This window comes from Ceratotherium simum, chromosome 16 (genome assembly GCF_057802395.1).
Source record: "Ceratotherium simum simum isolate JZ-2026a chromosome 16, ASM5780239v1, whole genome shotgun sequence".
Taxonomy (NCBI): Eukaryota; Metazoa; Chordata; class Mammalia; order Perissodactyla; family Rhinocerotidae; genus Ceratotherium; species Ceratotherium simum.
The window spans coordinates 10,424,325-10,439,030 of record NC_141915.1 but is presented as its reverse complement, the minus strand read 5'-3'; the positions used below and the strand labels follow the sequence as shown (position 1 = coordinate 10,439,030).

At 48.9% G+C, this 14,706-nt stretch overlaps 1 protein-coding gene across 1 annotated transcript; it reads left to right on the top strand.

Moving 5' to 3' along the window:
- The first annotated feature begins 1,346 nt into the window (after nt 1-1,346).
- On the top strand, nt 1,347-14,706 carry LOC101395773 (polyunsaturated fatty acid lipoxygenase ALOX15B). Its single transcript, XM_087440175.1, has 14 exons — nt 1,347-1,532; nt 1,619-1,841; nt 2,139-2,220; nt 9,057-9,179; nt 9,469-9,572; nt 10,901-11,073; nt 11,307-11,453; nt 11,556-11,759; nt 12,813-12,899; nt 13,051-13,220; nt 13,405-13,526; nt 13,632-13,732; nt 13,810-13,980; nt 14,353-14,706. Exons 1-14 carry the CDS (start codon nt 1,386-1,388, stop codon nt 14,530-14,532), a joined length of 2,034 nt encoding a protein of 677 aa, XP_087296301.1. The 5' UTR covers nt 1,347-1,385; the 3' UTR covers nt 14,533-14,706.

Below are 14,706 nucleotides of genomic sequence, written 5' to 3'. Positions count from 1 at the left end.
GTAAGAACTTTTTGCCTTAGAGATTGCCTTAGCAGCCAATCACGTATAGCCGAGAAGTAACAGTGGTTGCTAGCACCAATCATAAATTTTGCAAAACAACCTGTGTAATTTATCTCTTTTTTTTTGGCTGAGGAAGAGTCACCCTGAGCTAACATCTGTTGCCAGTCCTCCTCATTTTTTTTTTTTTGAGGAAGATTAGCCCTGAGCTAACATCTGTGCCCATCTTCCTCTATTTTGTATATGGGTCACCGCCACAGCATGACTTGATGACTAATGTAGATCTGTGCCCAGGATCCAAATACACAAACCCAGGCCGCTGCAGCAGAGGATGCCAAACTTAACCACTATGCCCCCAGGCTGGCCCCTGTGTAATTTATCTCTTTTTGCCATTATAAACCTTTGTCTCCTTTGTCTTCCTCAGAACACATTTTGGGTTTCTGCCTAAATCCGTGTCTCCAGAATTGCAATTCTAATTGCCCAAATAAATATCTGCTCTTTAATTGTAGTGATATTTCCTTGGTCGACACCAGAAATGATCTCCCCGCACACTTCTGGAAAATCCACACTACCCCCACAACTCATTAGTGTCAGCAACATGGCTATGGTGGACACAGGCAGCCTGGCATCTTGTGTGACTTCTTCCTCCTGGAGAGAAGTAATTGGACTGCAATTGGGTCCTTGGCCCAAGCTGGGTCATTGAGAACACTTTGCTGAGGAACTTGGAATTTGAACGGAGACACTCCAAAACCTGTCTACTCTCAGGCAAAGAATGAACTGTGTGGCAGCCATCTCTGCCATGTGGACTGGGAAACAGAAAGAACTGGTGGAGAGAGAGAGAGAGGGAGGGAGGTGGGGGGGGGAGAGAGAGGGAAAGGAGACAAAACAGACATGCAGAAAAGAGAGATGGAGAGAGAGAATTTCCTGAGTTCCTACAATGCTCCAGTCCCAGCCTCTAGGCTGTTCCTGAGGCCCAGTTGTATTCCTGGCCTTGTGTTCTTATAATAGGTTCTCCTTTTTGCTCAAGTTGTCTCTTGTGGGTATCTGCTACTTACAAATGAGAGTCCTAATTAACTCAGTCTCCCCAGTCTCTCGAGTAGTTCAGTCCTATCTCCCTTCTATTCTGGATCCACACTGCCCTGGGCCATAGTTTACCTTAAGGATGACACTAGGTTTCATCTTAAATGCCAACTTCAATCAGGTGGTTGTGCCCCGGCATGCTTTTTGGGGCAGCGTGGAGCCCTCCATGGGGCCCCGTGGGAGCTCAGATAATAACCATACTTGCCTGACTAGAGCCCGGCTGGGGTGGGGCCGGGCGCGTCACTGAGGATAAGCCACCTTGTTCTGCAGGAGGATCAGCAGCAGAGAACCAGACTCTGGCTGGCACCATGGCCAAGTACAGGGTGAGGGTGTCCACTGGGGAGGGCTTCGGGGCTGGCACGTGGGACAAAATGTCTGTTACCATCGTGGGGACCCAGGGAGAGACCCCCCCACTGCGCCTGGACCATCTCGGCATAGAGTTCACTGCGGGTGCTGTGAGTGCATGGGGCTTAGGGGTGGGGGCGGAGGAGAAAGGAGGAGGGACGGTCCTCTCAGATATTAAACCTACCTACCCCCCCAGGAGGAGGACTTCGAGGTGAAGCCCCCCCAGGACGTGGGCCAGGTGCTGCTGCTGCGCGTGCACAAGGCGCCCCCAGCGCTGCCCCTCCTGCTCGGGCCTTTGGCTGCCGACGCCTGGTTCTGCCGCTGGTTCCAGCTCACGCCGCCGAGGGGCGCCCCCCTCCGCTTCCCCTGCTACCAGTGGCTGGAGGGGGCGGGGACCCTGGTGCTGCGGGAGGGGGCAGGTGAGGGAGGGGACGGACTGGGGCTGGGGGAAGGGCACGGAGTGAGAAGGGGGCTGATGTTGGGGGTGAAGGGCAAGGGGAGTGGAGAGGTGAGCTGGTGTAGCCGCTAGGGAAGGGGCAGAGGATGGGGGCTGGTGAGGCTGTGGGGAGGGGTAGGTAGCAGCCCCGTGTGGGAGAAACTGTACTTATAGGGGGAAGGGAACTGGTAGGGGGTGGCTCGAGTGGAGGGGAGAGTGGCTGGGGCCAGAGATCAGGGGAGTTTCTCTGCCTTCCCCACCCACTCCTCTCCTCCCACAGCGAAGGTCTCCTGGGCAGACCACCACCACAAGCTCCAGCAACAGCGCCAGGAGGAGATACAGGCCAGGCAGGAGATGTACAGGTGAGGAGGGGGTAGGGTGAGGGTGTGGGGGGGCGGGGTGAGATCACCCACCAGGGTCAGCCTGGTGCCCCTGGTGATGATGCTGACTAAAGTCCCTGCTTTGTGCTCTCTGAACGTAAGACCTGAAACCATCACCCAGGAAGTTGTTAGAAATGCAAATTCTCAGACTTACTGAATCAGATATTGGGGGGGGGGGGGCATCTATCAAGATGTTGTTGGGGTTTTTTTTTTTTGACAAATGTGGGGTTTTTTCTGACTTAGTTTGCCCTTCCCAAAGCTATAGTGTAGATTAGGATGCTCAGAGAGGCCCTGTTTAACTGGGGAATCCTTGGATCCAGATCTTATGTTATATAAACACCCTGTAGGGTATTTGTACAACTGAGGGAAAGCTAAGGATTTTTTTTTTTTGTCACCATAATTTCTTTGTTTTTTTCTTTTTACCTTTTGACCCCCTTTGCCCATTTCTCCCACCCCCCATCCCCTGCCTCTGGAAACCACCAATCTGTTTTCTATATCATGAGCTTGTTTTTTGTTGTTGTTGTTTTAGATTCCACATATACAAGAGATTATACGATATTTGTCTCTCTCTGTCTGACTGATTTCACTTAGCATAATGCCCCCGAGGTTCATCTATGTTGTCACAAATGGCAAGATTTCATTCTTTTTTATGGCTGAATAATATTCCATTGTATATATATATACTACAATTTCTTTATCCATTCATCCTTTGATGGATTCTTAGGTTGCTTCCATATCTTGGCTATTGTAAACAATGCTGCAACGGACATGGCGGTGCATATACCTTTTCAAGTGAGCGTTCATTTTCTTCACATAAATACCCAGAAGAGGAATTGCCAGATCATATGGTAGTTCTATTTTTAATTTTTTGAGGAACCTCCATACTGTTTTCCGTACTGGCTGCACCAATTTACATTTCCACCAACAGTGCACAAGGGTTCCCTTTTCTCCATATCCTCGCCAACACTTGTTATTTCTTGTCTTTTTGATAACAGCCATTCTAACAGGTGTGAGGTGATATCTCATTGTGGTTTTGATTTCATTTCCCTGATGATTAATGATGTTGAGCATCTTTTCATGTACCTGTTGGCTATTTGTATATCTTCTTTGGAAAAATGTCTGTTTAGATCTTCTGCCCATTTTTTAAATTGGATTGTTTGTTTTTTTGCTGTTGAGTTGTATAAGTTCTTTATATATTTTGGATATTAGCCTCTTATCAGATATATGATTTGCAAATATTTTCTCTCGTTCAGTAGTTTGCCTTTTCATTTTGTTGATGCTTTCCTTTGCTGTGCAGAAGCTTTTTATTATGACATAGTCCCACTGTTTTATTGTTGCTTTTGTTTTTGGTGTAAGATTCAAAAAATCATCACGAAGACCTAAGTCAAGGAGCTTACCGCCTATGTTTTCTTCTTGGAGTTTTATGGTTTCAGGTCTTATGTTCAAGTCTTTAATCCATTTTGAGTTAATTTTTGTGTGTGGTGTAAGATAGTGGTCAAGTTTCATTCTTTTGCATGGGGCTGTCCAGTTTTCCTAACACTGTTTATTGAAGAGACTGTTCTTTCCCTGTTGTATATTCTTGACTCCTTTGTCATAAATTAATTCACCCTATATGCATGGGTTTATTTCTGGGATCTTTATTTTGTTCCATTGATCTATGTGTCTGTTTTTATGCCAGTAACATACTGTTTTAATTACTATAGCTTTGTAATATATTTTGAAATCAGGGAGCATGAGGCCTCCAGCTTTGTTCTTCTTTCTCAAGATCGATTTGCTATTAGGGTTTTTTTGTGGTTCCATACAAATTTTAGAATTATTTGTTCTGTTTGCAAAATGCCATTGGAATTTTGATGGGGATTGCACTGAATCTGTAGATTGCTTTGAGTATGAACATTTAAGCAATATAGAGTCTTCCAATCTACAAGCATGAAATATCATTCCATTTATTTGTGTCTTCTTCAATTTCTTTCATTGACATCTTGTAGTTCAATATACAGGTCTTTCACCTCCTTGGTTAAATTTATTTCTAGGTATTTTATTCTTTTTAATCCAATTGTAAATGGAATTGTTTTCTTTGTTTCTCTTTCTGATAGTTTGTTATTAGCATATAGAAACACAACAGATTTTTGTGTATTGGGTATTTTGTGTATTGCATATTTAACTTTACAGAATTCATTTATTAGTTCTAACAGTTTTTTGATGGAGTCTTTAGGGTTTTATATATGTAATATCATGTCATTTGCAAATAGTGATAGTTTTACTTCTGTCTTTCCAATTTGGATGCCTTTTATTTCTTTTTCTTGTCTAATTGCTCTGGCTAGGAATTCCAATACTATGTTAAATAAAAGTGGTGAGCATGGGCATCCTTGTCTTGTTCCTGATCTTAGAGGAAAGGCTTTCAGCTTTTCACCATTGAGTATGATGTTAGCTGTGGGCTTGTCATATTATTATGTTGAGGTATGTTCCCTCTATACCCACTAAGTTGAGAGTTTTATCATAAATGGATGTTGAATTTTTTCTCGGATGCTTTCTATGCATCTATCAAGATGATCATATGATTTTTTATCCTTCATTTTGTTAATGTGGTGTATCACCTTGATTTGTGGATATTGAACCATCCTTGCATCCCTTGAATAAATCCCACTGATCATGGTGTATGATCTTTTTAATCTATTGTTGAATTCAATTTGCTAATATTTTGCTGAGGATTTTTGCATTTATGTTCATCAGGGAAATTATTGGCCTGTAATTTTCTTTTCTTGTGGCATCCTTATCTGTTTTGGTATCAAGGTAATGCTGGCTTCATAAAATGAGTTTGGAAGAGTTCCCTCCTCTTCTATTTTTGGGAGAGTTTGAGAAGAATTGGTATTTATTCTTCTTTGAGTGCTTGGCAGAATTCACCAGTGAAGCCATCTGGTTCTGGACTTTTGTTCATTGGGAGGTTTTGATTACTAATTCAATCTCCTTGCTAGTAAACAGTCTGTTCCGACTTTCTATTTCATCATTATTGAGTCTTGGTAGGTTGTGTGTTTCTAGGAATTTATCCATTTCTTCTAGGCTGTCCAATTTGTTGGTGTATAATTGTTCATGGTAATCTCTTATGATCTTTTGTATTTCTGTGGTATCAGTTGTTACATCTCCTCTTTCATTTCTGATTTTATTTATTTGAGTCCTCTCTCTTTTTTTCTTGGTGAGTCTAGCAAAAGGCTTGTCAATTTTGTTTATCTTTGCAAAGAACCAGCTCTTAGTTTCATTAATCTTCTTTGTTGTCTTTTTAGCCTCTATTTCATTTATTTCTGCTCTAATCTTTGGTATTTCCTTCCTTCTAGTAACTTTGGGCTTTGTTTATTCTTCTTTCTCTAGTTCCTTGAAGTGTAAAGTTTGGTTATTTGGTTGAGACTTTTCTTGTTTCTTGAGATAGGCATTTATGACTATGAATTTCCCTCTTAGAACTGCATCCCACAAATATTACTATGTAATATTTCCATTTTTATTTGTCTCAAGGTATTTTTTATTTCTCTTTTGATTTCTTCTTTGACCCATTGCTTGTTCAATAGCATGTTGTTTAATCTTCACATATTCATAAATTTTCTAGTTTTTTTGTGTAATTAATTTCTAGTTTCATACCATTGCGTTTGGAAAAGATGCTTGATATGATTTCAGTCCTGTTAAATTTATTAAAACTTGTTTTGTGGTTTAACATATGATCTATCCTGGAAAATGTTCCATGTGCACTTGAGAAGAATGTGTATTCTGTTGCTTTGGATGGAATGTTCTGTAAATATCTGTAAAGTCCATCTGGTCTAACGTGTCATCTAAGGCTGATGTTTCCTTATTGATTTTCTGTCTGGATGATCTATCCATTGATGTAAGTGGGGTATTAAAATCCCTTACTATTATTGTATTGCTGTCTATTTCTCCCTTTAGGTCAGTTAATATTTGCTATATATATTTAGGTGCTCCTATGTTGGGTCCTTAAATATTTACAAATATTACATTTTCTTATTGGATTGGCCCCCTTATCATTATGCAATGCCCATCTTTGTCTTTTATTGCAGTCTTTGTTTTAAAGTCTATTTCATCTGATATAAGTACACCTACTCCAGCTTTATTTTGGTTTTCTTTTGCATGGAATATCTTTTTCCTTCCCTTCACTTTCAGTCTGTGTGTGTCCTTACATCTAAAGTGAGTCTCTTGTAGGCAGTATATAGATGGATCTTGTTTTTTCATCCATTCAGCAACTCTGTGTCTTTCGATTGAAGAATTTAGTTCATTTACATTTAAAGTAATTATTGATATATACTTACTTATTTTGTTCATTGTTTACTGGCTGTTTTCATAGTTCCTCTCTGTTCCTTTCTTCTTTTTTTGTGGAGAGCAAGAGTGCAAGATAGCCCTGGTCAAAATATGTCCTGTGGACTGACTCTTTCACCTACCATTTGCAGATAGGATCCTCTGGTGCCAAAACTAATCATTCCTTATCAACTAGGATGAGTTTTAGAAACTGTACTACCATGAAGTGTTTCTTTTCGAGTGTAGTGAAAAACTAGATTTTTAAAAGTGCCTTTTAATTCATTGTTGTCCATGAACTTTTAAAGTACTGAATATGTAACGATGTCTCAAATTTTTACTATTTCAGCATTTAATGGGTGCCATTTAAAAAATGTAAAACAAAAAAAGATATAATTTATTATATGTAGGTCTCATGGTAACCACAAAGCAAAAACCTATAGTAAACACACAAAAGACAAACAGAAAGGAATACAAATATACTACAGAAAGTCGTCAAACTACAAAGGAAGAGAGCAAAAGCAATATTGTTTTAACAAGCCTTACAAACGACTCTGGTGCCCACTAAAGTTTGAAAACCACTGCTCTAAATGCTTCACCCTTGTTGGTGTCTTCTGTGCCCTGGGCCTTTTTCACACATCAGTTGTTGTGTCCTCCCGGAAATGTGGGCAGAACTGGAAATAAACCACCCCACACCCCAGGGAGGGCAAGGGGTGAGATTGGGGCTCTTTCTCTGCTCTGGGCTCGATGTTGTTGGAGTTCAGCAGGGAGAGCTGGGTCTGAAAGGCCACTCTGGCAGCGGATAGAGGTTGTGGAAGAGCTGAGGCTGCTGGTGAGGATTCCTGAGGTAGAAAGCTAAGAAGTGCACTCAGGTGCAGATTTTCAAAAGATCATGGTGTGGCCAACTTGGCTCCTGTCTGAAGCCTGGGCTGCAGGCTGTTGCACCAGGTCTCTGGGGACACAGCAGCTGCAGGCTCATTTGGTTCCTGGTGATTCCACATACGTTGTGAATTATATCCCCAAGAAAACCATTGCACCAAATCTTCCAGCAATAGCCCAGGTGAGGGAACAGATGTGGAGGTCTACTGTGTTCGTGGAGTGGCCTTTCTTCCTTTCTTGTCAAAACAAAGACACAGGAGTCAGGAGACCCAGGGCCAATCTAGGCCCTGCTGAAAGGAATTGTGAAATCTTAGGCAATCATTTAGCCTTTTTGATCCTATTTTCTTCTGCAAAAGAAACTAAGAATACCAGTCTGATTTGTGTTATTAGGAAGAACAAATGAAAAAATTTGTGTTAAGAATGCAGCTAGACAACTGCCAAACCCTGCACAAATGTGTACTGTTACTGTTGTTCATAATGTCTCTCAATTACCCCTGTTCCAACTGTCCAGGCCCTCAGTACTTAAAGTGAGATCTCAGATCCACAGTACCAGCATCACCTGGGAGCTTGTTAGAAATGCAGGTTCTTGGGCCCACCAACCCCAGACCTACCAAATCAGAATCTGCATTTTACCAAGATCCCTAGGTGAATCGTTTATACACTAACGTTTGAGAAGCAGGGTTTGGCCACCACCTGGTGGCAGTGTGCTTTTATTGCAAATTGTCCTTTGAAGTTGAAAGTTCAAACCCAAAGGTAATTTGGATGAACAAGAATGAATGAGAGGAGGACTGGCTGGTGGTCCTCAGCTTTGCAGGGACGTGATTTTACCCTTTCACCTGAAGGACTTCAGGCTGTATTGCTTGCTTGATAATGAGACTTAGAAATGCCTTAGGCCAAGGCAGAGTAAACTGGTGGGATCCCCCAAGCTATGGAGGCTGAAGGGCCTCTCCATGGGATGCCTGCCAAAGGCAACTAAAGCCTTTCTGCACTCCCTGCTTCAGAACAGCCTCCTCTCTGCGAGATGCAGCTGTGTTAGTCAGGAGTTTTGTGGTTGCAAGAACAAAAACAGACTCCAACCAGCAGATAGAAAAAAGGGGAATGTGTTAACAGGACACAGAGGTTTTCACAGAAGTGAGAGCTGGAAGTATCACCTCAGATCTCACAGGCTAGAAACCAAGGTGACACTCTCTGTCTCTGCAGTTCCCTGGATGCTTCTCTCTCCTGCTTCACTTTTCTCTCTCTCTGCAGAACAGCTTTCTTTGGTTCCCAGTCCACACAGTGGAAAATGGCCATAACGAACAGTCTCTACGTTTACATGTTATAATCTAGATATCCAGAGAGAGATGGCCTCTCTGGCTCAGCCCCAATAGCCAGTTCCCTGGGAAGGACTCTGATTGGCCCAGCTGTGGTCAGGTGCCCAACCCTGTACCAATCAGTTGTGACCAGGGGAGAAGTCTCACTGTGGGACCATGGCAGCTCCCTTGCAGCCGTGTGGGTGGAGAGGAAGGGCAGAGTACAGGAAGGCCCCTGTTTGTAGAAGTGGGCTGGCTCTGATCAGGGCCTCCAAGGGACCCGCCACTCCCTCTGCTCAGGGAGTCAAGGGGCTCCCTGAGGCCTCTTGCTGACCACCTTCCCACTCCTCCCTCCAGCTGGAAGACTTACAACCCAGGCTGGCCTCACTGCCTGGATGAGGAGACCGTGAAAGACCTGGACCTCAATATCAAATACTCCGTAGCCAAGAACGCCAACTTCTACCTGCGAGGAGGCTCTGCGTGAGGACACCCACCCTGCCCTGCCCCTGAGCCTCAGATACCCTAGGACCCCTACCTTCTGCCCTTCCCTACTCAGCTCCCCCACCATCAGGGATATAGGTCACACAGCCTACCCAGTGCATGGCCTCTGCCCACCACCAATTCCCAAAGGGCAGTGGCTGCCTCAGGGACAGCAGCTACTTCAGGACCTGGAGGGTGGTTCAGGATCCCAGGAGGGATGCAGCTAGCTGACAGGGGAGGGTCTCCCAGGGCCTCTTGCCCCCTCCCCACCCATCACATCTTCTGGCAGGTTTGCAGAGCTGAAAATCAAGGGGCTGCTGGATCGCAAGGGGTCCTGGAAGAGTCTGAGCGAGATGAAAAGGGTGTTCAGTTTCCGGAAGACCCCAGCCGTTGGTGAGGAGCTTGGGCCAGGGCTTCTGACCTCTTTCCTGAGGCATCAGCACTCCTGGCTGTCAGGAGTCTCAGAAAACCAAGACCAATTCACTGTGTGACCCTGGGCAGGACCCTGTCCCTCGCTAGACCTTACTTTCTCCACAAATACAAAGGATGCTGGGGGCATCTCTGACTGCCTAATGCCTTTTAACCCAACAGACATTTGTTGGGCTACTACACATCAGATACCAGGTTAGGGCTGTGGACACAGTCCTTGTCCCGGCAGGGCTCACAGTTGAGCAGGCAAGTGGACGCTAGACTCAAAATCAAAATAACGAGTTTCACTTGTGAAACCTGCACATCGGCTCCAGTGAGAGTGTGTGAAGGGGGACCTGCCCTAGTCTGTCGTGGGAGTCCTGGAAATCTCTCCCAAGGAGGTGACTTTTATGCTGAGACTTCAAAGTTGAGTCGTTGTTAACAGTGCCAAGAATAGGGTGTTGCGGCAGAGAGCGTTTCTGGTTCGGGGGACAGTGCATGTGAGGGCCCTGAAGATGGAAGGATCGGAGAGTTTTTGGGGAAAGAAAGAATCTGCTGTGGCCAGTGGGTATTGAGTCAGGGAAGGAAGATAAGAGATACAGCAGTCGAGGTACAGGGGACCCGGGTCATGCAGGACTGTGTAAGCCCTGGCAGGAACTTGGGCCTTTCCTAAGTGCAATAGGAAGCTTCGACTGGCTGCCAGCTGGGGAGTAAGATGGCCGTGTGTGCTCTGTGGGTGGTGCGTTGTTAGGGGACAAGAGTGGAAGCAGGAGGACCAGTTATGAGGCTCTGGCCTTGGTCTGCAGAGGATGGTGGCCTCAGCAAGGCAGTGACAACAGAGGTGGAGTGGACAGGTGGACCAAGAGCTACTCAGGATGGAGAATCAATGGGACTTGACGGGAAGAGGAGGAGGGGGGATCTTGATGGGAAGAGGAAGAGAGGTCCCCAGACTCTGCCACAGCAACTGGGTAGATGGAGGTGCCATTTCCTGGGATGCCAGGCAATGGGAGGGGCTGGGCTGGAGGAGGAGCCCACGTTCAGTCTCAGATATGCTGCATTTGAGGCTAGTGAGTCCTGGGGTTGGGGTGTTGGGTAGACAGTGGGACAGGTGGGCTGGGAACTAAGATTTGCTGTTTGGTGAACGGGCAGTGACTGAAGCCTAGGAGCGAGAGGAGGTCACCTTGAGAAAGGTATAGATTTAGAAGAGAAGGGAGCCCAGGATGGACCCAGGAGCAAGTCCACCATGAAGCTCAGGGGGAGACCTCTGGGGGCTGGGGTGACCCAGTTCCCATCTCCCCCCCCGCCCCCCACAGAGTATGTTTTTGAGCACTGGCAGGAAGACACCTTCTTCGCCTCCCAGTTCCTGAACGGCCTCAACCCTGTCCTGATCCGCCGCTGTCACCGCCTCCCAGAGAACTTCCCTGTCACCAATGCCATGGTGGCCCCGGTGTTGGGCCCTGGGACCAGTCTGCAGGCTGAGCTGGAGGTGAGGGGTGCCGGGGTCCAGGCTCTGCACACCCCCATCTCAGTGCCTTCAGGCCCATCCCCACTGGAGGGGGACAGCACTCGCATTCATTAAGGACCTACCGTGTGCTGTCTGTGAAGAGCACCCTCCCCCATGCACACTCCTTTCCCAGCCCTGAGTCCATTCCCTGCTGTACCCCCTCCATCCTTTAGAAAGCCAGATGGCAGCTCCAGCTCCCCTTCTCTCTCCCACAGAGGGGCTCCCTGTTCCTAGTGGATCATGGCATCCTTTCTGGCGTCCGTACCAATGTCATTAATGGGAGACCTCAGTTCTCCGCGGCTCCGATGACCCTGCTATACCAGCGCCCAGGGCCCGGGCCCCTGCTGCCCCTCGCCATCCAGGTCAGCAGCCAGGCAGGGGGCAGGGCAGGGGCGGGGAGGGGTCTGACTGAGTGGTTAGCAGACACTCATGGCCGCCTCTTTCCCCACTGGCCTCTGCTGCAGCTCAGCCAGACCCCCAGGCCAGACAGCCCCATCTTCCTGCCCAGCGATGACAAGTGGGACTGGCTGCTGGCCAAGACATGGGTGCGCAACGCCGAGTTCTCTGTCCACGAGGCCCTCACGCACCTGTTGCAGGCACACCTGCTGCCTGAGGTCTTCACTCTGGCTACACTGCGCCAGCTGCCCCACTGCCACCCACTCTTCAAGGTCAGTGGCTCAAGCAAGGCAGCTCCGACTGTGCCCCAAGCCTGCAAGTCCCTGCAACATGGCCTACCCCTTGGGGTGCCTCTTCTAAGCAGCCTGTCCCCACATGGCCCTACCCTTCCAGGCTGGGATGCAGAGCCCCAATCCTGCTTCAGCCGCATCTCCCTGCGCAACTCCCCGGAGAGCCTGCTTTCCAGCAGGCCCTGTGCTGGGGTGAGGTGACTAGGGACTGGAGCGAGGGAGGGACCGCATGTGAGACCTCTCTGAACCCAGAGAGGTTCCCTTCTTAGGGGAGATCAGACCAACACCCAACAGCCATTACAGAAGCCCAACTCCTAGGAAATGAGACATCTGGGGCTGGCAGATGTCAAAGTATGGACATGGCTTTAAGGGACCAACAGGTTTTCTGCAGATAGCAGCAGGGGTGGGGGAGCCCTGGGAGGGAGACCCATGTCTCTAAGGTGGGCTCTGGAGGTCCTCTGGGCTCTGCTAAGCCTTCAGATGGCCCAGATTCATTTCCCCCAGGGACCTGAGGCCTCTCCTCTGTGTAAGGCAGGATTTCCCCTGTGCAGGGTCGATGGCTGCTCAGTCTCTTGGTCCTGGGTGCAGGCCCCGCTCTGTCCTCTTCAATCCAGGCTGATTCTTTCAGATCACCTGCAGCTCCCTGGGTCTGACCCTGAGAGGTGGGCTCTGGGGGACCAGTCCACATTGCCAGGCCCTGGTTTTCATGGTGCTTTTCCTGCTCAGGGGTTAGGAAATCACAGGATGCCAGAGCTGAGGGGCTCATAGTGCTCATCCGGCTCAGCTCCCTCATTTGCCCAATGATCTGATGCCCAGAGAGAGGAAGGCACATGCCCGAGGTCACAGAACAAGAGGCTGGTGGAACTCAGCCCCTATCACTGTGCCCGGAGCCCGCATCCCTATCCTGGATTTTCCCTCTGGTCCCTGTCATCTCTTTCCATGAGTGATTTATAGGACTGGGTGCCTCAGTAGGGGGAGGTCTGGTGCCAGAGACACCCAGGCCTCACCGGGCTCTCCCTTCTCTGGCCCTTACAGCTGCTGATCCCACACACATGGTACACCCTGCACATCAACACGCTGGCCCGCGAGCTGCTCATCGCCCCCAAGCAGGTGGTGGACAGGGTGAGTGCTGCCTTAGGGAGGGCAGGGGTGGCACATTCCTTCAGTTTAAAGAATCTGGGGTCCTGGGGTGGGAGTGGCAGTCTCTCCCCCACCAGTACCACCTCCTGCTTCTGGGGCAAGGGCTTTGGTACCCAGTAGTCCCGTCTCCCAGTCCACAGGCCTTGGCATCGGAGGCTTCTCTGAGCTGATACAGAGGAACATGGAACAGCTGAACTATTCCGTCCTATGTCTGCCTGAGGATATCCGGGCCCGAGGAGTCGAAGACATCCCAGGCTACTACTACCGGGATGATGGGATGCAGATCTGGGGTGCAGTGGAGTGGTGAGGGGGCCGTCCCCAGAGAGCTGGGGGCTTGAGGGGAGGCAGGAAGGCTGGGAAGGAGAGGGAGGGCCCAAAGAGACTCTTGACAAGGAGGACTGGACATTAATGAGACTGAGCAGGGGCATGCCTCAGAGAGGGTCGGGTTGAAGGCCGGGACTGAATCCAAACCTGGTGCACCTTGCAGCTTTGTCTCTGAGATAATCAGCATCTACTACCCGAGCGATATATCTGTCCGTGATGACAATGAACTCCAGGCCTGGGTGTGGGAGATCTTCTCCAAGGGCTTCCTAGGCCGGGAGAGCTCAGGTACAGGGACCTCAGTGCTTGAGCCACTCCCCCCCCCTGCCAGGCCTCTGCAGCATGGTCCTCAGGACCCTCGTAGCCCCAACCTCAGCCCAACTCTCCCTGCAGGTCTGCCCTCCTCGCTGGAGACCCGGGAAGCCCTGGTGCAGTATGTCACCATGGTGATATTCAACTGCTCAGCCAAGCACTCTGCCGTCAGTGCAGGGCAGGTGAGAAGGGTCAGTGCAGGGGTGGCAGGATGGAGGGGCCGGACTCCTAGGCTTCACTCTGCTCTCTCAGCCCTCAGTTTGACTCCTGTGCCTGGGTGCCCAACTTGCCACCCAGCATGCAACTGCCACCACCCACCTCCAAAGGCCAGGCCAGGCCAGAGGGGTTCATAGCCACCCTCCCACCGGTCAATGCCTCCTGTGATGTCATCATTACCCTCTGGCTGCTGAGCAAGGAGCCTGGAGACCGAGTGAGTGTGGGGCTGGGAGTCAGGCCTGCCCTGGAGTAAGGGAGGGGTGTTGTTTCCCCTCTCTGGCCCAGACCCCACTCTTCCATCAAGAAGCCCAGTCCCCTCACCCCACTTAACCTTCCCAGGGGGAAACATGAGCCTTGGACATCTCACAGCCGAGGGTCAAATGGCCAAATGAGATAGTGCAGCGTCACCCTTAGCTGCAAAGGCAACATGTAATCGCGCTCCAGGTGTTTGCGGGGAGGGGGTGTGGGTGAGGCTCAGACGGAGGCTGGTCCAGGTCCTCAGGGTGGAGGGCTGGGGCCAGAGCCGGCTAAGGCAGGTGACAGCTTCTCAGCAGCCCCTTCACTCAACCTTGTGGTTGGTCCCCAGCGGCCCCTGGGCACCTACCCGGACGAGCACTTCACCGAGGAAGCCCCGCGGCAGAGCATCGCTGCCTTCCAGAGCCGCCTGGCCCAGATCTCACAGGACATCCGGGCACGGAACCAGGGCCTGGCGCTGCCCTATACCTACCTGGACCCTCCCCTCATCGAGAACAGCGTCTCCATCTAAATTACCTGGAGAGCAGGACCTTGCATGACAACCTTTGACCATGTTGCTCTAGTCTCAGAGAAAAGGACTCCCCAGAAAAACAGGCCCCCACATGCCTCTCCTGGGACAACCAGGCCCCATGTAACTCACCCCCGCCCAACAAAACAAGAAATAAATACAGAGAACAGAATCTCA

Excerpts from the sequence above, each read along its gene's own strand:
- LOC101395773 (XM_087440175.1), top strand. The coding sequence starts at position 1,386 with ATGGCCAAGTACAGGGTGAGGGTGTCCACTGGGGAGGGCTTCGGGGCT. Across the intron at positions 1,842-2,138 it reads GGTGCTGCGGGAGGGGGCAG|CGAAGGTCTCCTGGGCAGAC; the intron begins GTGAGGGAGGGG and ends CTCCTCCCACAG. Across the intron at positions 13,527-13,631 it reads CCTAGGCCGGGAGAGCTCAG|GTCTGCCCTCCTCGCTGGAG; the intron begins GTACAGGGACCT and ends CTCTCCCTGCAG.